The 20,079-nt window shown below is 41.5% G+C and overlaps 1 protein-coding gene across 7 annotated transcripts in view; it reads right to left on the reverse strand.

The window, feature by feature from the left end:
- prdm16 (PR domain containing 16) overlaps window positions 1–19,835 on the reverse strand; it is a 170,482-nt gene extending 150,647 nt beyond the window's left edge. For all 7 annotated transcript variants that reach the window (XM_026155239.1, XM_026155235.1, XM_026155233.1 and 4 more), the window contains exon 1: window positions 19,543–19,835. In XM_026155239.1, the coding sequence (XP_026011024.1) occupies window positions 19,543–19,579 (37 nt within the window). In that variant the 5' untranslated portion in view covers window positions 19,580–19,835. The remainder of the gene's footprint in view (window positions 1–19,542) is intronic.
- Between the last annotated feature and the right edge of the window lie 244 nt (window positions 19,836–20,079).

Raw genomic sequence — 20,079 nt, forward strand, 5'->3', positions numbered from 1 at the left:
TTTTTCTGTGTCACTCAAAGCTTTCCAGTCATGAGAGGTCAAATTAGCTGTCACAAACACCATTTACCCAACCACAAGAAAAAAGAATAATGTTTTTTTTAAACAAATACATTTAATTGAATTGTGTGTGCAAAAACAAACAAACAGACAAAACTGAATATTTGTAAATATATATATATGGCCTGCTCAACAATACACTGTAAAAGTTATTGTGTTCCTGCCTGAAATTTTCCACATGGGCCAACTTTTACGACTCAGCTGTGGAACGGAACAATTCGTGGATTTTAAAGCCATCACAAAACAGATCATAAATATGCCAATTTGTATGATACAGCTATTGTAGAACAGGCTGATGACAGCTGTCACACAAAGAATAAAACAAGCTGGATTATTCTGCTAAAAATATTGTGCGCTGGGCATCACTGTGTGATAACACGACGTTACATTGGTACTCTGGTTAGAAAAGTCTCCCGTGGTCTGACTCCAAGAAAAACCAAAGCCCATCATCATCCATGTGTCCTGCAGAGCTGAAATTCTCTCTGCTTTTCCTTTGTCAGCAGCTCATTGCAAGCCTCCCGTGTCATTGAGAGAGATAAAATGTTTACGTAACAACATCTGAGAGAGCAGCAAATGGTAACTCATTAGTGATTAGGCATGCATTTTTCCATAAAATGTCTAGGAAATACTAAGGCATGTACTGGCAAGATCATGGGGACATCTATTTTCTTTGACCAATTTATTCCCATCCAGTAATAAAAACGGTTAGTAACCCTCGAAAGACACCACTCCTCATACCTGGTTATAGCCCATGCAAAGCTGCCAACTAATGCCTTTAGCTGCTTCTGCAGCGGCACTGCCCTATCTCCTCCCTCATGTGCACCAACAAGTGAAGTGAGTGTGTAAATGTTTGTGGTTTTTTGCCGGAGGAGGCGCTTTGTGCACGTGTTCGCTTACCCTATGTATGTACGCATGAATACATTTGCATAGCACAGGCCATAAGAAAGACTTCATTCACAGCTTCTCTGAAGTTAGCCAGAGGCTCACCTCAAGATGTTCACACTCCAGAGCTGCCAACTGTAAACAGACTCAACTCTGTCTCTCTGAATTCTCCCTCACTTTCACTTTTTTTTTTTGCTTTCATGTTAAAATGGGGCTTTGTTTTTTTCTTTTTCTTCTTCTTCTTCTTTAATGAAGTTTACTTGTTCTGTGGTATTTTTTAAACAGCTGCAGGTAATAGCGAGAGAGGCTCCAAGTAACAAGGCTCACTGCTCATACACAGTACAATCTGTTTCCATTACTAACTAATCTGATCCCTTTTCTATCGATATAAAATTTCTGTCGTGAACATTTTTTTTCAACTATTTTTGTACAAAAGAAAAAGGGGGGAAAGAGGTGACTGAGAATATACCTATTAGAACAAATTAAAGGTCTCTTTAATTAATTTGCTTCCACTTCATAACATTTTCTCTGTAGCCTAGCACTGAACCAATGATCCCTTGCTGACCAGCACTTCCTGTGATGGCAGAAAACCAGTAGAGTAAATTTGATTAGTCGCCACTCAATACGGCCTCAGGTAATGAGGTATGTCTGGAAGTAGGTGCAGAGGGGGAAGATAAGGGGCATAGGGTATTGGAGTCGGGGGGTTTCCTGGGGTTTGGCATGTGGCAGGGCAAGGGACCCTTCAAACTTCAAAGATCTCAGATTGGACACAAAACACACATTACAAGGAGGAGGAGGAGGAGGGACCACACAAATTTAATTTTCCTAAAAAGGGGAAATGGAGACAATGAGGATCTGGAGGTAAACTATTTGTGACCCCACGTTTACCTGGTTACCCCCACCTCTATACTCCTCATCTTTTCCTCCCTGCCTCGCTCTATTCCAGATCTGATTAAGCCACAGTGGAAGGGAGCCTCCACTCGTTAAGGAACCCTGTCATGACAAAGAGAAACACAAAGCATGACCGGCCCTCAATTGGAAACGGATCCCCAGTGAAGGGGCAAAAAGGGAGGGAGCCAGAGGAAGAGAAAGCAGAAGAGAGATGGAGATAATTGAATCAAGGCTGCGGGAGAAGAAAGATAAATCTCATTATTGATACTCCAGTTAGGCAGAAAGACTGCAAGAGCTTTTAAGTCAACTCAAACGCCCGTACAACCTATCCTACGGTGCATTCTACAAAATGTTTATTCTACGGTGCACAAACTTAGTCTCTAATTACACTTTAAAAAATCCAATCACAGTTGATGGAAAACAAAACTAAAAGAAGGAAGATTATGGAAGATTATGTTTTTTTCTTTTTTCCTGAAACAGGTATGCTCTCCAGAACAAATACAGAACAAATGTGTCATTTTTTCAGCTTTCCAACTGGCTAATCTGTTGTGGTTTCATGTTGTTATTTCAATGTTCCTCTCCGCAGAAATGCCAGCTAAAACAATTGTTGTCTTGGTAACTGTGTTCAAACCGAGGCTCTGGATCAGACGCTCTCCGTCACTCACTGGCTTAGGTGAACAGCTGAGCTCCTTTCCCTTTCAGCACTTTCAGGAAAGAAACTAGCCATTTATCGTGTTTGTGCATGTGCGTGCACATGTGCTTGAGTCTCTGTGAGTGTGCTAAATGTATTTCTGACAGAGGAAACGTCTTACAAATCTGTAAATTATCCTGATGACAGTTTATACTCTGCAGTGGTCACCTTTGCCACAATGATGAGCTCATAAGAATGAACACACACACATGACAGCAATCTGATTAGATCACTCCTTAGAGAGAAGCTGGGAAAGCAAAATGTACTTTTCTCCTTACAAAGCCACACATGTAGTGTCAGAGGTAGAACTCAAGGAATATTGGACTTGATCATTAAAGAGACTCACTGAGTCCATGCTGTCTTGGCCAGTGCAACTGCCCCGCCGCCCACCCCCTTCCTAACTGTCCAGCAAAAAGCCTCCATTTGCAAGTTACGAAGTCTGAGCACAAAGAAAAAGAATGTCAGACGTTGCCAGATAAGTATCAGTTTTTCATTTTTCCCTGCAGAACATGGCCTTTGCTATAAAAACTAAGAGGTAACTGTTAAATCTGAATTTACTTGCTCTTCTTTTACAGAGATATTTGTGAGTGCAAAATAATCCAGGAAGCTATTTTCTTTGGCAACAGACTCTGACCAGACTGTCTGTAGAAGCTGCACTGCAATCTAGAGGATGGTGTGAATGAATGCGGTCAATAATAAATGAGTAGGACCGTAAGGACGACTAGCTACGAGGAAACTCAAGAGCCAGGTAAGCCAGGGGAACTGTCTCCATCGCCTCTTCTCTTCTGTCTCTTGCTCTCTCTGTGCTCGATAATTTTACCTTTCACACAGGGTCTATACAACTGGCATGTAGGCAACTGAGAAAATGCAGCATATATTTGACCAGGCATGCACACGCGGACAAACAAACACACAGAAAGAGGAGAGTGAGCCAGCAGCCGTTTGAAGCATTCTGACGTGTAAATAAACACAGAAGAGCTTTCTAGCCAAACAAAACCAATTTTTAAAGCTCTACAAACACCATTGGACCAATCGAGACACTGGCCTTTCTTTTCTTTAGAGGAACCGCTCAATTAATATGTCACCACAAGTCATGACCACGAGACCCTGCTAAAATAAGCGAGCCACTTCAGCCCTTGCCTCTGGAGAGAAACTAGAGAGAGACATAAATTGCTCTCCTTAAAGTAAAGGAGTCATCCAAAAAAACCAATAAGCTGTGAGTGGGCACCTGCGGCACTGGAAATAAATACTTTTTTTTTTTTTTGCTGAAACCTTGCATCCACCCTTGTTGTTTTATGAACAACCCATGGAAACAATATATATTTACTCATTTCCACAGGTATTTCCTACCCTCTGTGCAGCCTTCGCTTTATGAAATCCTTTTTATAAATGAAGTTTAGCATTCAAACACACAAAAACACTGATAACTTTTAACTGAGTGTGTAGGCTCTGTAGGTAAATTACAACTATTCTAAGCATGATAATTTTGGATTTTACCCCTATATTTATAAAGCCTGAAAAATTACAACAATTTAAAAAATATATTTTAATTACAAAAAAAGGCATAGACATTTTTTCTGCGTATTTCTTCTGGTCAGGAATGCTAATCAATTAAGCTACACCCACAAACTGAGCAGAAAAATAACTAACATTAAAAGTATTTGCCCAAAGACATACTTGTAAATTATCTTTAATTATTATTTGGTCAAAATACTTGGAAAAACTAATGTGCAATAAACATTTCAATTGCTCAAGCCCATATTTTTTATTTTTTTTTAATTTGTTGGGGGTTTTTTTTTCCAGATGGCTAAGAAACAGGACTCACGGATTTTGTAATTGTAGGTACTGAAAAAGGAGAAGAGATACCATGTTGGCTTCCCTCTACGCATCCTTGCATTGTTCTCCCGCTACACCTGACACTGCCTCTCAGACCTGCTGTGTGTGTCCGTGTGTGATGTGATCTTGAACACAATGAAGGTATGAAGAGCGGAGGAAGTGATCAAAGTGTCAACCAGAACCTCTGATACTAAAAACCCGTAGTGCCCCCTGCTCGGAAACGTTATCTACACAGGTACGTAATTTAGATACCCCACTGGAGTACTAGAAGGCTTTGATGTTAGTTTAATGGAGGATTAACGTTTAAGTCACACCACTGCTGCTTTACTTTCAGCCAGTAATGATGACAGTAGTTTTTGATGCAGGGTGCTGTGCTTCTGAAAATAAACAGAAAAAGACTCAAATATGTTGCAGTCTAAACTTTGACCCAGAAAGGGTTCAAACAATAGAATTCAATTTGTCAGAGTTAAGACTTTAAAAGGTGCAATTTGGATGTTCAAAGTTTAATGAGCCTCTCTGCTGTGGAAATGACCTGCAAACATTTCAACAATTTAAAAGAGACTTTGAAATTAAAATTCTTTGCCTCCGATATTACAGATGGGAAAGCTGTAGAAAAACTGTGCAACTGCTCCCTGTAATTTTATGTAAATTCAAACCCCCACATTAACTCTTGGAATCACTTATTTTGTATATTTTGTAACATTTTTTAAATGCTCAAAAATTACCAAAATCTTACAAACGAAAAACCAATTGTTTAAATTTTCTAAAACTTTCAGCAAAAAGGAAAAAAAACAAAGAGGGGAAAAAGTGGAGATTATAGATGGATTCCACTGATTGCATCTCGTCGTTGTGCTATTGGTTTCAAAGGTTCGGCTGAAAGTGAAAGACACGGTTAAGAGGATGACGACCACTGTCCTGTGCATGTGCACGCGTGTGTCTCGGGGTAGACCCAGATGGCAGGCGGGCAAAAAAAGGTGGGCAAAGCGGACAGGAAGCTGTAAAGGAGAGTTCTGGTTACAAAGATCAGACGGCAGGACAAACTACGCTCAAAGCTACTGCCGCTGCGGTTCTAAAGGTGTAGGTTACACTCCCGGACACAAAGGACTTACAAATACACACACACAAACTCCCAGCTCCCCAAAGGGTTGTGCTGGTGTGTGTTTGCAACTGCTAGCATCTAATTAACATGAAATAGCAAATGTCCACCTATTGTACATGCATGAGCATTTAGCCACACACATATCCTCCAAGCCCCCTCAGCTAAGTAGATCCACTTAAAAGGGCTCCTATCAATTGTCAGCAGCCACGTTTAGTTGTTTAGGCCCATTTTCTCCACTGATGAGGACCAGACCGTGGAAGAAGTAGCCACCTATTAGCCTCATGTTGCTTCTAATTCTGACCCAATAAAATGCCATTCTTGCTGCCATGGAGAGTTCACCTATCTTACCTCGCAGAGAGAAGGAGAGACATGAGAAAAACAACTAAGCAGTGGTACATTGGACAGGGAAAGAAAGCAGTAGTAAGAGAGTGAGGCACTTGCAAATAAAGATGTAACAGTGTCAAAGGAAAAGGGAAGCGTGTGGGCCTGCTGCTAATTTCCCGCCCTGAGTGCAGTAATCTGAGGGGAAGATTAAGGTGAAGGAGTTATTCTTGACTATTTTATTAAGAGGTGCTTTAGGCGCTGGAAGAAGGGGCTTTAGTGCTCCTCCAGCAGCGTGCCATACAATACAAGACAAACATTTGCTGTTATTTCACCAAAGTACTCTCAGATGTGCTGGGTCGGGTCCTTGCCTTTTGCTGTGGAGGAACTTGGCATCAAAGTTACCTACAATTCTTTAAAAGCAACAACAAATAAAACAAGAACAACGCCAAAAATCCCTTCTGTGAGGTGGGTCATGCCCCGAAAAAACTGTCCAGCTAATGAATTCTAAGCTGTTAAAAGAAGGGATGGAAACCATGAACGTCAATTTAAAATGTTACCTTATATCAAAAAAAAATGGTGCAAACATGTGGATCTGAAAGCCGCCATTAATGTGTTCACCTCATTGATTGATCATATTTTCCTTTCTTTCTAAAGACTAACAAAAATGGGTTATCTATCAGAAATGTGTGAAATAATAGAGATTTAACTTCGTGTCCCAGTCTTTAGAGAAAAATTTGAATTTTTTACGTCATTAAAAACAAAACGCTGCAGTATATAAATATTCAAATGAAGCTAAGGCTGGCAAGAGGCCAGTAGAAGCCTCACCCACCTGCCTCTTTTGTTTGCTTTGTCATTGCTTAACCATTCTTAAGCACTTACTGCTCTTCGGTGCTGTTGAAAAACAAGATGCCTCTGTCAGTTATGCGCATGTGTGCCTGCGGTCATCGAAGTGAACTTTTACTGCATTCAGGAAAATGAAGAGAAACTGATTTGCAAAGCCAATTGAAACAGCACAGAAATAACAGTAACAACCCGTGGAATCCACCCCCAAACTTAACCAACATGCAGGTCCTTGAGTGCAAACATTTGTTTGGAACAACATCTTCCTAATTAAAACTGCTTAATTGGCATGTCTGGAAACCTCAAGAACTCTGAGTCGAACGGTCAGCGTGGACAGACAAAAACCGCAGAAGTGGCCGTTTCAACCACTCATAAAACACAATTCAGAAACCGGATCTTCCTCTTTCCTTTTCTGTTTTCGAAAAAGAGGATGTGGCTAGACTTGATGAGGAGAGAGGCGGAAATTGAGGGAGACATAAGGCTTGGGAAGCCTCTCCTTAAACCAAACTTAGAAATTCTAATTATGTCATTTCAGACTTTAAAGATAGTCTGCCTGATTAAAATTTTGAGGCCACCGTTTTGTCAATCAGTGTCAACACAGAGTATCGCTAGTACCAAAGCCCTAATAAAACCTTTTGTGTCCCAAGATTAATGCTCTTCTACATCAGTTACAATACATGCACACCCTATTAACAAAAAAAGTTCTGGCATGCATCAAAGATTACAAACTTAAAGTGAATCCAACTGTGGAATTTCCTTTAAATGCAAGGATTATCCACCATCCATCACCCAACGTCCCAATGACTGCTTATTTGGTTACGACAGACCCGGAAGAGGCAGCCCAGTTCGTGGCATCACTTGAGTCCTGTAGGTGATGATGTGTGAACTCTTTAGGGAAGGGCAGCAACAGTAAGTTGCTTAGAAGGGCCAGACTAGAAAGCTGGTGATGTTTTAGAGCAGATGTAATTGCCAGCAAAAGAAAGTAGCACTAAATCTCTCATGAGTTGTAAAACTCTATAACTATAATAGCTCTTCATGTGACAAAGAAGGAATCAAAAATTCTCAATTCCAATCTCTGTTCACTTTTATGTGAACCAAATAAATGATTGAGCAATATTTTTTTCCCATCTTAGCTCAGTTTACAACCATCAGAAGCCAGCTGAAGTATTTCTTAAGCTAGCATGGGGCCTTACATCAAACTCAAACCCATGTAGCATTAAAGTTTGCAAGCTAAGCCCAGTTTTACAAACCAAAACCAAATTCTGCCACACAAGTGTAACTGGTCTGGGTGTGTGCAGCTCGCAGCACCACCCCTAGCTTCTGTGTGTGTCTTTTCTTTGTTGAATGGAGGGTTAAGTGTGTGTACGTGTGTGTGTGTGAGCACGTGTATTTCTTTACTGGAAAGAGTAAAAAAAGTGCCGTAAGTATTTTGATCTCCTTCCTTTAAAGTCACATGTGATTGTGTGATATTCAACAATTCAGAATCAGGTTATTCAACTCTAAATGACAGCGCTCTTATCTCTGGACTGTGTCTATAGGTGAACCTTTTCCAGCATGGAGAATATGCAGCTAATATAGGCCGAGCACTTTGCCTTTGGGATACTGAGCATCACACAGACGCATGCTTGTAATAGAGCTATTTGTTTTCCTCAGAAAGCTGTCCAAACGCTCTCACTGGGATCACTTGACTGCACAAAGGCCAGCTATGAATTGGTCAAATCCATTGAGATTGGTCATTGATTAGGCCTATGGCTATAGGGGCACAAATATGCAACTAAATTAGATATTGGTGCTTGTGTGTGCGGACAGCTGTGAGCGAGTTAGTGTGCATGCGTGCATTGCTGTTGCACTGAAATCCACTTAACCTGCATCCGCTTCTGATGAAGTTTTATAAACCGTGAACCTCCAAATGAAATATCAATCTTAAACCTCTTCTTCTGAGCAAAAAAAACCCTTCACTTCAATAAGAGCATTATTAGTACAGTTTTTTATGTACAAGTACAAGTTCTCATCACAGCGAATCATGATCATGATTCACTGTGATCTAAGTAAGCCACTAGTTTTCCACCAGTCTTTCTTGAGTATGTTTTAATATAATAATATTAGTGTATAATAGTACACATACCCATCTCACAAACCATATAATGGACTATAGATAACTTTCTCCTGCCCCTTCTCATCTATTTCACTTCTTCCTGACATCCTCTTCAACATCTCCCTTTTCAACAAGAGCAGTTTGCCGGGGTCAGAAAGCAATTTAAAACCTCTATTAATGAGAGTCACTGAGAGAGAGAGAGAGAGAGAGAGAGAGAGAGAGAGAGAGAGAGAGAGAGAGAGAGAGAGAGAGAGAAGAAGAAGTTAAAAGAAGGGAGAGAGAGATAGATGAGGTAGTGGGGCGGAGAGGAGAAGAGGATGAGGAAGGAGGGAGGGGGGTAGTCTGGGGTGTCAGCCATCAAAGCAGACCAGGAGAAAAGAAGGCCAGGTGCTGTTTGTGGGAATGTGCCGTCCATGGTTCCAGGGACCAGGGAGCTAAGGAGGGGGAGGTGGGGGCACGGTGGTAATTAGCCAAGCCTGGAGGAGAGAGAAGGCCCTTGAGGGCCCGCGGGGATAGCCCCTCCGAGAGGATACCATTTGCACTTCTACAGGAGCCGCCAGCCCCGGGCCACAAAGAAGGGGAAAAGGGGAACTATGGCATCCTTTATCAGGCCGGACAAAGACACCGCATCTTTTCAAAGGGGACCGGAGAGAGAGAGAAACTCCAGTGTTCCAAAGAAGGAGGGGAGAAATAGGAAAAGAGAAGAAAAGAAAGAATCTTAGGACCGGTCAGGAGAGAGACAGAGGGAGAGATGCCAGTGTGTGGGTTGCAAAGCGAGACAGGAGGCTACGGTCATACCGTGACCCAGTCGCTCCTCTGAGACATCAGAAATTCACTAATGTCCCACACACGCTTAGATAACACACAGGCACAAGTATATTCCCAGCGCATGGCAACAAAAAACAAAACAAAAATGGCATCACATTGTTTGTAAACGCTATCATATTCCAACTCAGCTAACATCACTTTCAAGATGTGAATTAATATCCTTAACCAAAACAACACTTTGTCTCAAAAGAGGCAAGTCAGCTTGCTCTCTCGCTTCTTCTCATGGCAGCTAAGTAGAGGCAGTGGATAAGGAGCCAAAACGGCCACCCTACCTCTGACATTATCTGGGAATCTTAAGAGTTTTGCCCTCTTGTAGAGCGACGGAAAGTGAAGGTCACTGACATTACTTTTACCTATTACCTTTGGAGAAGGGCTTCACAAGGGGGTGAATAGTAGCCATTGAAGCTATGAGGTTTTGTGCTCCCTGTTTGAGAGCAGCCTGACAGCCTTAGCTGAATAGGGGCCAGGGGTCAGACAGGTCATGTGATAAGGCATTTCAGACCTGCATGTAGGGCCCCAGACTGAAGAGGCCTGAAAAATCTCAAGACCCCCCCCCCCCCCCCCTCTCTTCACTGTGTCTCTTCTCCTCCTTCCTTTCCCCTTTCCTCTCTGTCCCCTCTCTCTCGCTCCCTTGCTCTCTCTGGACACAAAATGCCATTTGTTGTCCGTCAGTCAGTAGCGCAGAGCCCGGGTCGGGCCCGGCGCTGAAAGCTCCATTCACACACCCTCTCACCCAGGGATGTTTTTGCAATTCAATATTTTCACACGCAGGCAGCTTCATCGTTACTTTGGAACCGTACACTTGGCAGGATGAGGCTGGGGGCCTCTGGGACAGAGGGGCTGAGAGGTGGAGGAGAGGGGTCAGCACAGAGGAATCCTAGTGTCAGGAGGGGACGGGCCTACGCCAGCTAATGGGCCATCTTGAAATGTTTTAGTCAAGACCCCTCCAACACCTACGCACACACACAAACAAGTGTGCACTCACTCGCGAACGATAGCGCACACATTCCACCCTACTCATCGCTTCACAACCAATCTGACTCCAGGTTAACAAGAACGGCTCTTATTTCCTTCATCAAAATCTCTGCGCTAATATAGTCACACTATCCCACCAGGAAAAGATTTTTTTTTCACTCACACCACACTGCATCTTTCTAGCCCACATCTCAAATACACAGGGCAGACCAAGCCATAACCAAAATACAATGGTTATATGTGTTTTTGGGAAAAGCGCACAACCACACTCAGAAAGCCCACCATGAGGGGTTTCATTTCATGTTTCAAGGCTCGCGCAAGAAACAGAAAATGGATCAAAAAACACAAAGAAGTCGAGAACAAACGTAGGTGCCTCGTGTAAAGATGCCTGCTTTTCACCAAACTATTCTGTGAGATTTATTCCAATTTCACAACTGTAACACCAAAGGATTTGTTTAACATACAGAGTGGCTGAAGTAAATTGGGGTAGGGGGGGACTGCACTAATATATTTATCCCACGCACCACACTCTACTTAATGAAATTAAACCACACCAATCGTGGCCCTTTGTCTCTGGGGAATTCAGTAATCAACATGCCACCAGTTTTCATTTTGTATGAAAATAAATGGCAGCTGGTGATATGGGCCTAATTGAGTTGCATCAGGGAGGAGCTGGGTGAGAAAAGAAACTTGCAGCAGCGATGTAGTGGAGCCAATTTTCATGGACAGGAGTGCTCGGGAGAGGTGGTCAAATAAGCAGAGGTATTCATCTGGGAACTGCTACCCAGCTTCCACTCTCTCCTCCTCTCCCTCCTCTTTGTTCTATCCATCATACTCACAGAGAAAGTTAGGAAAGTATGAAACAAATAGAGAATTGGTGAGCCCTATGCGCCAGAGCCTGGCAGGGTCACTGGATAATGACAGCTCAATTACTGTGAATCTCCATGTACAACCCCCCCTCTCATAATACAATCCACACCCGCCCCACCCAGCATGACAAATTTGTCAAACGCACCAAAACGATGGGCCTGACAGTGTAATCGCTAACCGTCCCAACCGACATGAAAGAGGTCTTTATCTGGCCAAATCAAAGAACCTGATCTCTGAGAGAAAAAGGGTGGGGGGGCTGACCAGAGAGGAGAAATGTCCCGCTCGGCCCCCGCGAGACATGGAGATGTCTCTAATCCCCTTTAATGAGACACTGCTTGCCCATCTTTGTGGTAATGACGAACCACAGTGAGAAAGACAGCGAGGAGGAGGAGGGAGGGAGGGAGCGGGAGAGATAGAAGTAGAGATGGAGCCAAGGCTTTGAACTGGCGGTCTTATGAAAGGGGAAGCAAGCAGTGGGAGTTTAGAGCCACACTGCCTCTACACATCACTGTTTGTTTCCAAAGACAGGCAAACAGCCCAGGGGACAGAGCAGTTTGTCTGCTTATCATACCAGAACAGGATGAGCCATCATCAGCTGTGCTGGACTGGGACTTGAAATAGACAGCATGTGTTTGTGTGAGTATGTGTGAGTATGGAGGGACGAGCTACGATTCAGACAGAGAGAAGAAGAATACTGGAAAATGAAGTGTCACATTTCTTTGTGATCACTAAACGCATTTAAATGCTCATTTTTATGCTTGTTTTGCATCACCTTGTCATTACATTGTACTGATGGCTGATGGTAGGTCACACCAATAGCTCATTTCAAGATCCTGAATATTAGTAGCAGTATTAGTTTTCATGCATTTGCAGTGCATAGGTACACTCTATATCTATACATGGCAAATGGATCACACAATATACCAAAATATTGCTTTAAAATATGTTCTAGTACACTGCATTTGTATATACAGAAAAGGTACAGTGACTGTTTCTTTTTTGGAAATTTACCATTACAACTTCGGAATCCTTAATTTGGATCACAAAAAGGAGCCAATCATATGTTGTCTCATTACGATTAAAGATCTGGCAATATTGAAATAATATAGCACACATTGGAAACAGCTCTGCAGAGAGTATGGAGTAAATTAAAGTGAAAGCAACATAAAGGTCAGTTCATGAATGGATAAAAGGAAAGGAAATGTAGAATTGGACAGAAGTGAGTGGGAATGAGGGAGAAAGTGCGAGGGTTAATACCAAACAAATCAGGATTAGACCCAGATAAAACTAGTCACAATTTTGAGCAATCCCTGGGATATCACAGTGCAAGGGGGAATCATGAGGGCTGTTAGCGCGCACTAATTAGGGAGTCGACACATTTGCCCCCTTGTTTTGCAAACAACACACACTGTTTAGCAGTGGGTAGTACACAATCACACAAGACACTCATAGAGCTAATCATTTAGCGTTAATCAGAATCCTCTGAAGTAAAGATGGGATATTTCCAATGGGATGATTCCAGCAGTCGTGATGTATTTTTAGTCCTGAGAAGCTGGAATGGAAAACTCTAGACATGACCCACCAGTGGCTGGACATAATTTGATAAGCAACCACGGGTCAAGATATAATGCTCTTTACTTCAGGCCTTTTGTATTTTTTAACCTCATTTTCGCTAACACATATGACTCGGTTTTGTTTGTTTTTTTTACCAAGATCCCTGCCCGCATCTGCAGGCTGAAAACAAAAAGCATAAGAAGAGACAAAAAAACAGGGGGCTGAAAAGAACAGGAAAAAGAAAAACATCAGCAATATATCTGAAACCCTCTCAGTCATGTCAGATTCCCCACTACAAAGCGATTTGGAGACTGTTGTTTTTCTAAACATGGCAGATGAGGTCACAGCACAAGTGGAGAAACAGACATTTTTGCCAGCTGAATATGGTGAGGTAACTGTATCAATAAAATGAATGGGATTTGGAGCCATGTGCAAGAGCTTAATACAATGGTATTTGTATACCAACTCAAAATTTGACTTAGTCAGCAATGAAGCGGAAAAAGATGCACAGAGCTAAAATTTGTGTGAGTGTGTATAAGTGTGCGTGTGTGTGGGTCTCAGTGTGAGAGTGCCTGCGTGTGTCCAGGTGCCCACCCATCGCTGTGCCAGACTTGGCCAAGGTCAAAGCTCCAAACAGTGACAGGACCTCCAATAACTGTACAAAATGGTGCACACACTGATTCCCACACACTTGCACGCATTTAGTCAGCCAACAGTGCCGGCTCCTGCTGTTTGGATGACATTTACACTCAACCTTTCTAGTTTGTGATTGATTGGGGTTAAAGCATACCAATGCACAAAAAATCTGTCACCACTGAGGTGTATGTGTGTGTAAGTGTGACCAGGCGGGATCCATTTGCATTATACCGTATGCATGGCTTCAGTGCGTGCTTGTGTATGTGTCACTGGAAAGCAGGGAACTAAGGCAAGTCAAATGTTTCAAAGCAAGCCTTCAGTGAAACCCAGTCAACAGCGAGGAGTCGCTAGGACTTCACTATTCTCCTAAAACTATACAAATAATTCTGCTAAAATGAAGCAGAACCCATTTATTCTCATTCTGAGAACCCAAACCAAATCAATGTCTTTGTTTCTGTCTCTTTTGTGCAGATTGAAATAATGCACTAGATAAGAAGGTATTTATTGGTCATATATAAAATTAAGCCAACACAACCTTTTCATTTGAAGTGATATCAAGATAGCTCAGAGGTAATGCAATAGGGAGTGTTGTAGTACGTGCTGGGGATCACTTGGTCAAATGATGGATGTGACATTGAAATGTTAGAATAGAAGTAAATTTAAAAAAAACAATGACAAAAGGGGCGAACAAGTAATTTCATCCTCATAATTGCTGAAAGACAGAAGGAGGCTTAATGTAATTTATTTGATTCACGTGTTATTATCCACTTTATTACTTCTTTTTTTTTACATTTTATTGCAGTTGCCCTTGACCAGATTAGAGTCTCTGTTTTCCAATGAACACTTGGCCAAAACAGCAGCAGCAAATTCACAAGACTAACTGACTGAATAACAAGAAAAGAATTTCTCCTGAGACACTGTTTCACTCTATGTTCAGGAGGGAAAAGGAGGAACCAAAAACAGTCCAAGGAAAAAAAAACCCATAAAATACTGTATATAATAACTGATATATTTAAAGTTCGATAAATTGTTCTATTAAAAGCATTACAGCTGCAGTAAATCATAGCTTAAATCATCAGTTAATCATTTGTTTACTTATCACCTGTGTGTATTCCTGGCACAGGTGCGGGAGATCATATAAGTTTTCTTTCTAAGCTCAATGCAGAACGGTTACATAAAAACTATTTGCACCATAGGAATCAAATGGTGACCATATGTTACTCCATGAGACTCAGGACTAGACACTGAATGGACCATAACCATGACCTTGTCCTAACTTTGACTAGAGCAACTTCCTCTGCAACAAATTAATATGTTACAAACATGCAAAAATCACAGATGAGTCACAGATAAATCTTTGTTGGCTTTTTAACTGTCAGTTGTAAAGCTACTCCTTTCAAAGAACATCATACAGTGTTTTCTGGTTGTACAGTTACATGTCAATACAAAAGCATTTTACTAAATGCATATGGACAAAAATGATTATAAAAGGAAATAAACATGGAAAACCAGTCAGAACAACCCTCCTCACGACATGCACAAATCTGCAATCTGCACATCATCAAAATGAGGAAATGACATCCAAATCCAAAACTTCTATAATCAAGTACTTATGTAGGAAATGTGGCCTCGCCAAGTGTGGACTGATGCAATTAGTCAGGCTACACAATTTTTCAATCATTCAGAAATTGACACAAATGGTCCTAAAATCAGTCCAAATGCTCAGATCAAAATCCCCGAAACCATATAAAATAAAATAAATTCAAAACTATATTGAAAACTTCACTTTAGAAATCACTGCAAAGCATGTCATCCTCATAACAAGGTGGTGAACAATATGTCTGTAAAAGAAAGAAAAAGAGCCTGTAGTATGCAGAAGTAGCAAAGTCTGCACATTTCGACGACAGCCAAACGGTGATGCCTGAATCGGTGCTGCAAAGATCATTCACATCATCACACATGAATGCAAATGGGCTCTATGGAACCACAAGAATCTCAAGTTTCCCTCCCTGTTTTAGTTATGCAAGGTCTGCAGCAATAAAGCAAAGATCTCACAGGTATTTTTATTTCACAATTTATCCAGCGTTACTGACATTCAGCATAAACAAATGTCTCTGTGGGTACTGTAAATGCACTGAAAGGAAATTGTCAGAATTCGGAACAGATAAAAATCTGTAATTCTTCTCAAACCATCAAAATAAGAGTTATTAACAATATTTGTTTGGGTGCATGTTGTCTGCACTAACTGACTGGTGCACTTCAAAATAAAAGCAACTAAAACTGAGATTTACAGTTTCATAAAAGTAACTCCACCCCCCACCCCCACCCCCACCCAAAAAAAAAGAAAGAAAGAAAGAAAAATCTTGCTACGGTGGATTTCCTCTGCATTTGATGATCCTATCATTTTTTCATGTCCAGGCTCTAATCTGTGAACATGAAGGAGTGCTATCTGACACATATTACCGCTGCATAGCAGTAACATACTGGGTCCCTGAACGTTTAGCCAGAAGTTCAACATAGCTACCATTGTTGGTTTTAAAGTGTTATGGGTTGGGTTTTATTACTTCTGTCAAAACATCAGAAGCTGTTGAGCCAGGCCAAGTTCATGACTGGGAGTCCATCTAATAAGAGGCCTTTAACACGAAGATCAATAGGATATCTTGCGATTAGTACATCATAGAAAGAGACAAAGACAGGCCGTGAGAGAGGAAAGCTGTCTGAAATTGTGCGAATCTTTCCAAACACAAAATCACAAAAGCAAGACTGTACAAAAATAAATAAATATTTTCTGATTGTGCAGAAGATTAAAATCGGTGTTGAAAATCGATAATCTGCGTGAATTCACTGACTTTCATTTCACCATATGTGATAAAGTACACGGTTCTTTTTTAATTACCTTTTTTAGCGCAGGGGAGGAAGAGAACAGCGCGTGCGTGCTTATGTATTGCTCCCACCTGTGTACTGAAAAAAACATACCTGAAAATAAATGTACGCCCACTCAACCGGAAGTCTTAATTGATCCAAAAAAAAAAAACAACCACACACAATTTAACGCTACATGTGGACCCCTAAGAATACCACAATAAAACCGCCGCAAGGTGTTAAACATTTCAAACACAATCAGCCTTCTGTAGCGCGCACGGACACACACAAACACACACATACTCAAGCATAACTTCATCGTGAGTAACGCCAAAAGTAATTATATTGTCACTTTGCGTCTTTATTCTCAGCTAGATTGGCTGTATTGATTTTTTTTTTTAGTTTTTTAAGATAACAAGAGGCCAAGTCGCATATCAAATCCGTTCCGTTCGATAAAATGAGATGTGGCGTAAGGCTCGAGTGTCTCCATGGAGTCATTCACTGGTTAAGAAAAAAGTTCAATTAAATTAAATGAAAAATAAAGCTTAGAATAGACTGTTTAATATTTTTAATAAAAAATAAATAAATACAATAGACGTTGATCTCAAATTAAAAGTTGCACATTTTCAGCAAAATAATAAAAAAAAATCAAAAAATCAGAGGAACAGAAAGTAAAACCATTTTTTCCTTAAAAAAAAACAAAAAAAAAAACCACTCATTAACACTTTAATGTTGACGCAAAAGTATTATGTCAACACACCAGAACTAATGCATAGCTAGTTAGTGCATAGTTAGAGATCAATGCCACTTTGCATTAAAGCGCTCACATAGTCGTGTTAGGTGAAAAGTTTCTAATATCGTGGTCTTTAATGTGCAGCCGGTGTCCGCGAGAACAATAACATAATAATATAAAAAATATTAATAACAATAATAAAACGATAAAGCAGCTGCTGCATAATAGCCGTGGGCCTACAGCCTACTGTACTCAGCTACAAAAGAGAATGTTTTACCCGAGCGTCAAAAAAGGGGGGAACGCACTCCCCCCGCGTCGCATTCAAAAGTTGTGGGCCTGCACGATTTGAATGTTAAGGAAGAACATGATATTTTTCATGCCTTCTGTCTGCTCTGTTTTTCCAACCACTGCAACACAACAGATTGGAGGCCTGTGAGCTGCAGAGGCTCCCAGTGCTCCGATCTGAGTGCTACAAAGCCAGGTATTTGTGTTCATTAGCACCCGGATCAACAGACTATCAAGGCTGTTTAGAGATCAAGACCAAGTGCAATTACTGGCAATAGGCTGGTCCTCCACACGTTTAAGTATTTTCACAAAGCAGCCTAGTTTACGTTTTTTCCTTTAACCCATTTTCTTTGAAAAAAAAAAACATTATGTATGTGTATTTCTTGCTTTGTTGTAAACTTGTACGGGAACTTTGTCCTCTCGTGTATGGCAACCGTGTGAAAGTGACACGATAACAACAAGAACACGACTGAAAAGTGGAGAGGGGGGAAATGTTAGTGTTTTTATTCTCGTTGTTTTTCCTTTGAAAGAAAGAGCGCTGAAACCCCCTCCCTGAAAATGAATTAAACAGCGCTAAAATAGAACAGATTTATTTGGGACGTGTCAAGTAAAGCTCTTTATTTAAAATAAATAAATAAATAAATACATAAACATTTCATGTCTGTTTCAAATGCTTGGCACGGAGTATTTGGTCTGAAATGACTTTGTTGAATAGCCTTAATTGCGTCTAATGCGAGGTCGAGGTTCACGCTGAATTAAAAGGGAGGGAGGCAAAGTTACAAAGTTTTCAGAAAGGGCCTGGAAACACGCAAATAAAGCAGGTCCAACATACGACAGCATATTCCTAAAATAAAATACCCCCCCCCCCCCCCCCCCCCACATTATAATAAAACAACATACAAGCTAGAATGCAAGCTTTCACAAAACCACAGCTCAAGTCACTATGGTTTGGAAGAAAACAAACACCAAGGCAGAAACAAAATAAAATGACAACAGGCCCGCAATAGAAATCGCGATGTTGTGAAGCATTTGTCTTTCAAATGAATTGTGGATAAATAAAGCCGAGTGATCCACGCAGGGCTGTGGAAGCCAAAGTGCATTCATGCAAGAATAAAATCGGCGGTTTAAGTAAATGTAATTCATAAATCAACCCACCAACAACAAACAAATGTCAAACGATAAACATGGTCCATTTCCAACAACAAAGTGCTCATGTTCACACTCACACTAAAAAAAAAAGAACCGAATACATGAATTTTCCGTGTGACGCGTCCAGCAGCCCACAAAAGTCGTCGTATGGGCGCTCTCAAGACACATTATTGATTGGCATTCCCTCGAGGAGGAAACAGCCTGCTGCTGCAGTCCAGTGGCCTTGGGTTTTGGGACGAAACAAATTAGCGGGAGAGCAATATCTTCTGAGATTTGAGCAGGATCGAATTAAAGAAGAAGAAGAAAAGTCCTCATTAAAATATTGCTCTTTCCTTTCTAAAATCGCATCTCTGCGTATCAGTTTGCAGGCAAATGAAAGAGTGCGCCCAGGCTCGCCGTGAGCTCTGCAGCGAGCAGCAGAGCAGTGCCACAGCGCCCACTATTTTAAAAGCAGGGAATATTATTTCACAAGACTTGAAACGGCTCTATGAAAAAAAAAGTTACTATCCATTTCGACAACTTTCTCGGTAGCTTCAGGAGAGGAATCTGCGCCTTCGCGGAAGCCCGCGACAACCGATAAAGAGCAAAAATACGAGATGAGGCTCAATTCTGGGAGACAGTGTTTATCTATTTCTTTTATCGGAGTGTAATCAGCTAAAGCACCAGCGGCGTTTCTCATCACACATGAAAACTTTTCTTTTTCTTTTTTGTTGACACTGGAACCAGCGAAGCCAAGACCGCAACACGCAGGGAAACGAGACTGAGCGGCCGAAACGGGACATATTTACAGCGGAAAAGTTATTTTTGAACAAAGAGTAGTCATATCCTCTCTTAAGGATATGGCAAATGACAAGGACACAGTGGACATCTACGGAGCCGGGAGTTTGGAGCCGGTGGGTTAACTCGATAAGAATGGGGGAAAAAATAAGACCTACTTTTGGCCAGTTTTCTCGCCCTCGCCTTGGATCTCATCTTGTCGGCTTGTAGATTCCTCTCGTCGTCCTCCGTGAGCCCAGAAGCAGCAACAACACTATCTTCATCTCACCAGCATTGTCAGTTGTGATACCTTCGCACATGCGCACAGGCCATTCAATCTGACACCCTCGCCGGGGCCAAAAAACTTTCCAATGTATTCATCATCATCACTTTTTTTTTTGTCCTATCGTCTCCCCTTTAGATCACTTATCTCTTCCCCTCCTCCTCTTCCTCCTCCTCCTCCTTGCTCTCTCTTCACCATCTCACCTTCCCACCCTCCCTCCCCCTTACCATCCCCTTACCCCCCCCCCCCTTCTCACCCCTCCACCCGCCCCATTCAGCTCCTGCCAGCACCCTCTTGGATTTTTACCCCCTTTAACAGCGACTGCTTGGTTTTCTCCAGCACAGCGGTGAGCGCAGTGAGGTATGGTGGTGAGGTCAAGGTCGTATTGTAATACTGGAATTACATTTTTAAATATAATTTTATCATTATTACA

Source organism: Astatotilapia calliptera, chromosome 20, assembly GCF_900246225.1.
Source record: "Astatotilapia calliptera chromosome 20, fAstCal1.2, whole genome shotgun sequence".
Lineage (NCBI taxonomy): Eukaryota > Metazoa > Chordata > Actinopteri > Cichliformes > Cichlidae > Astatotilapia > Astatotilapia calliptera.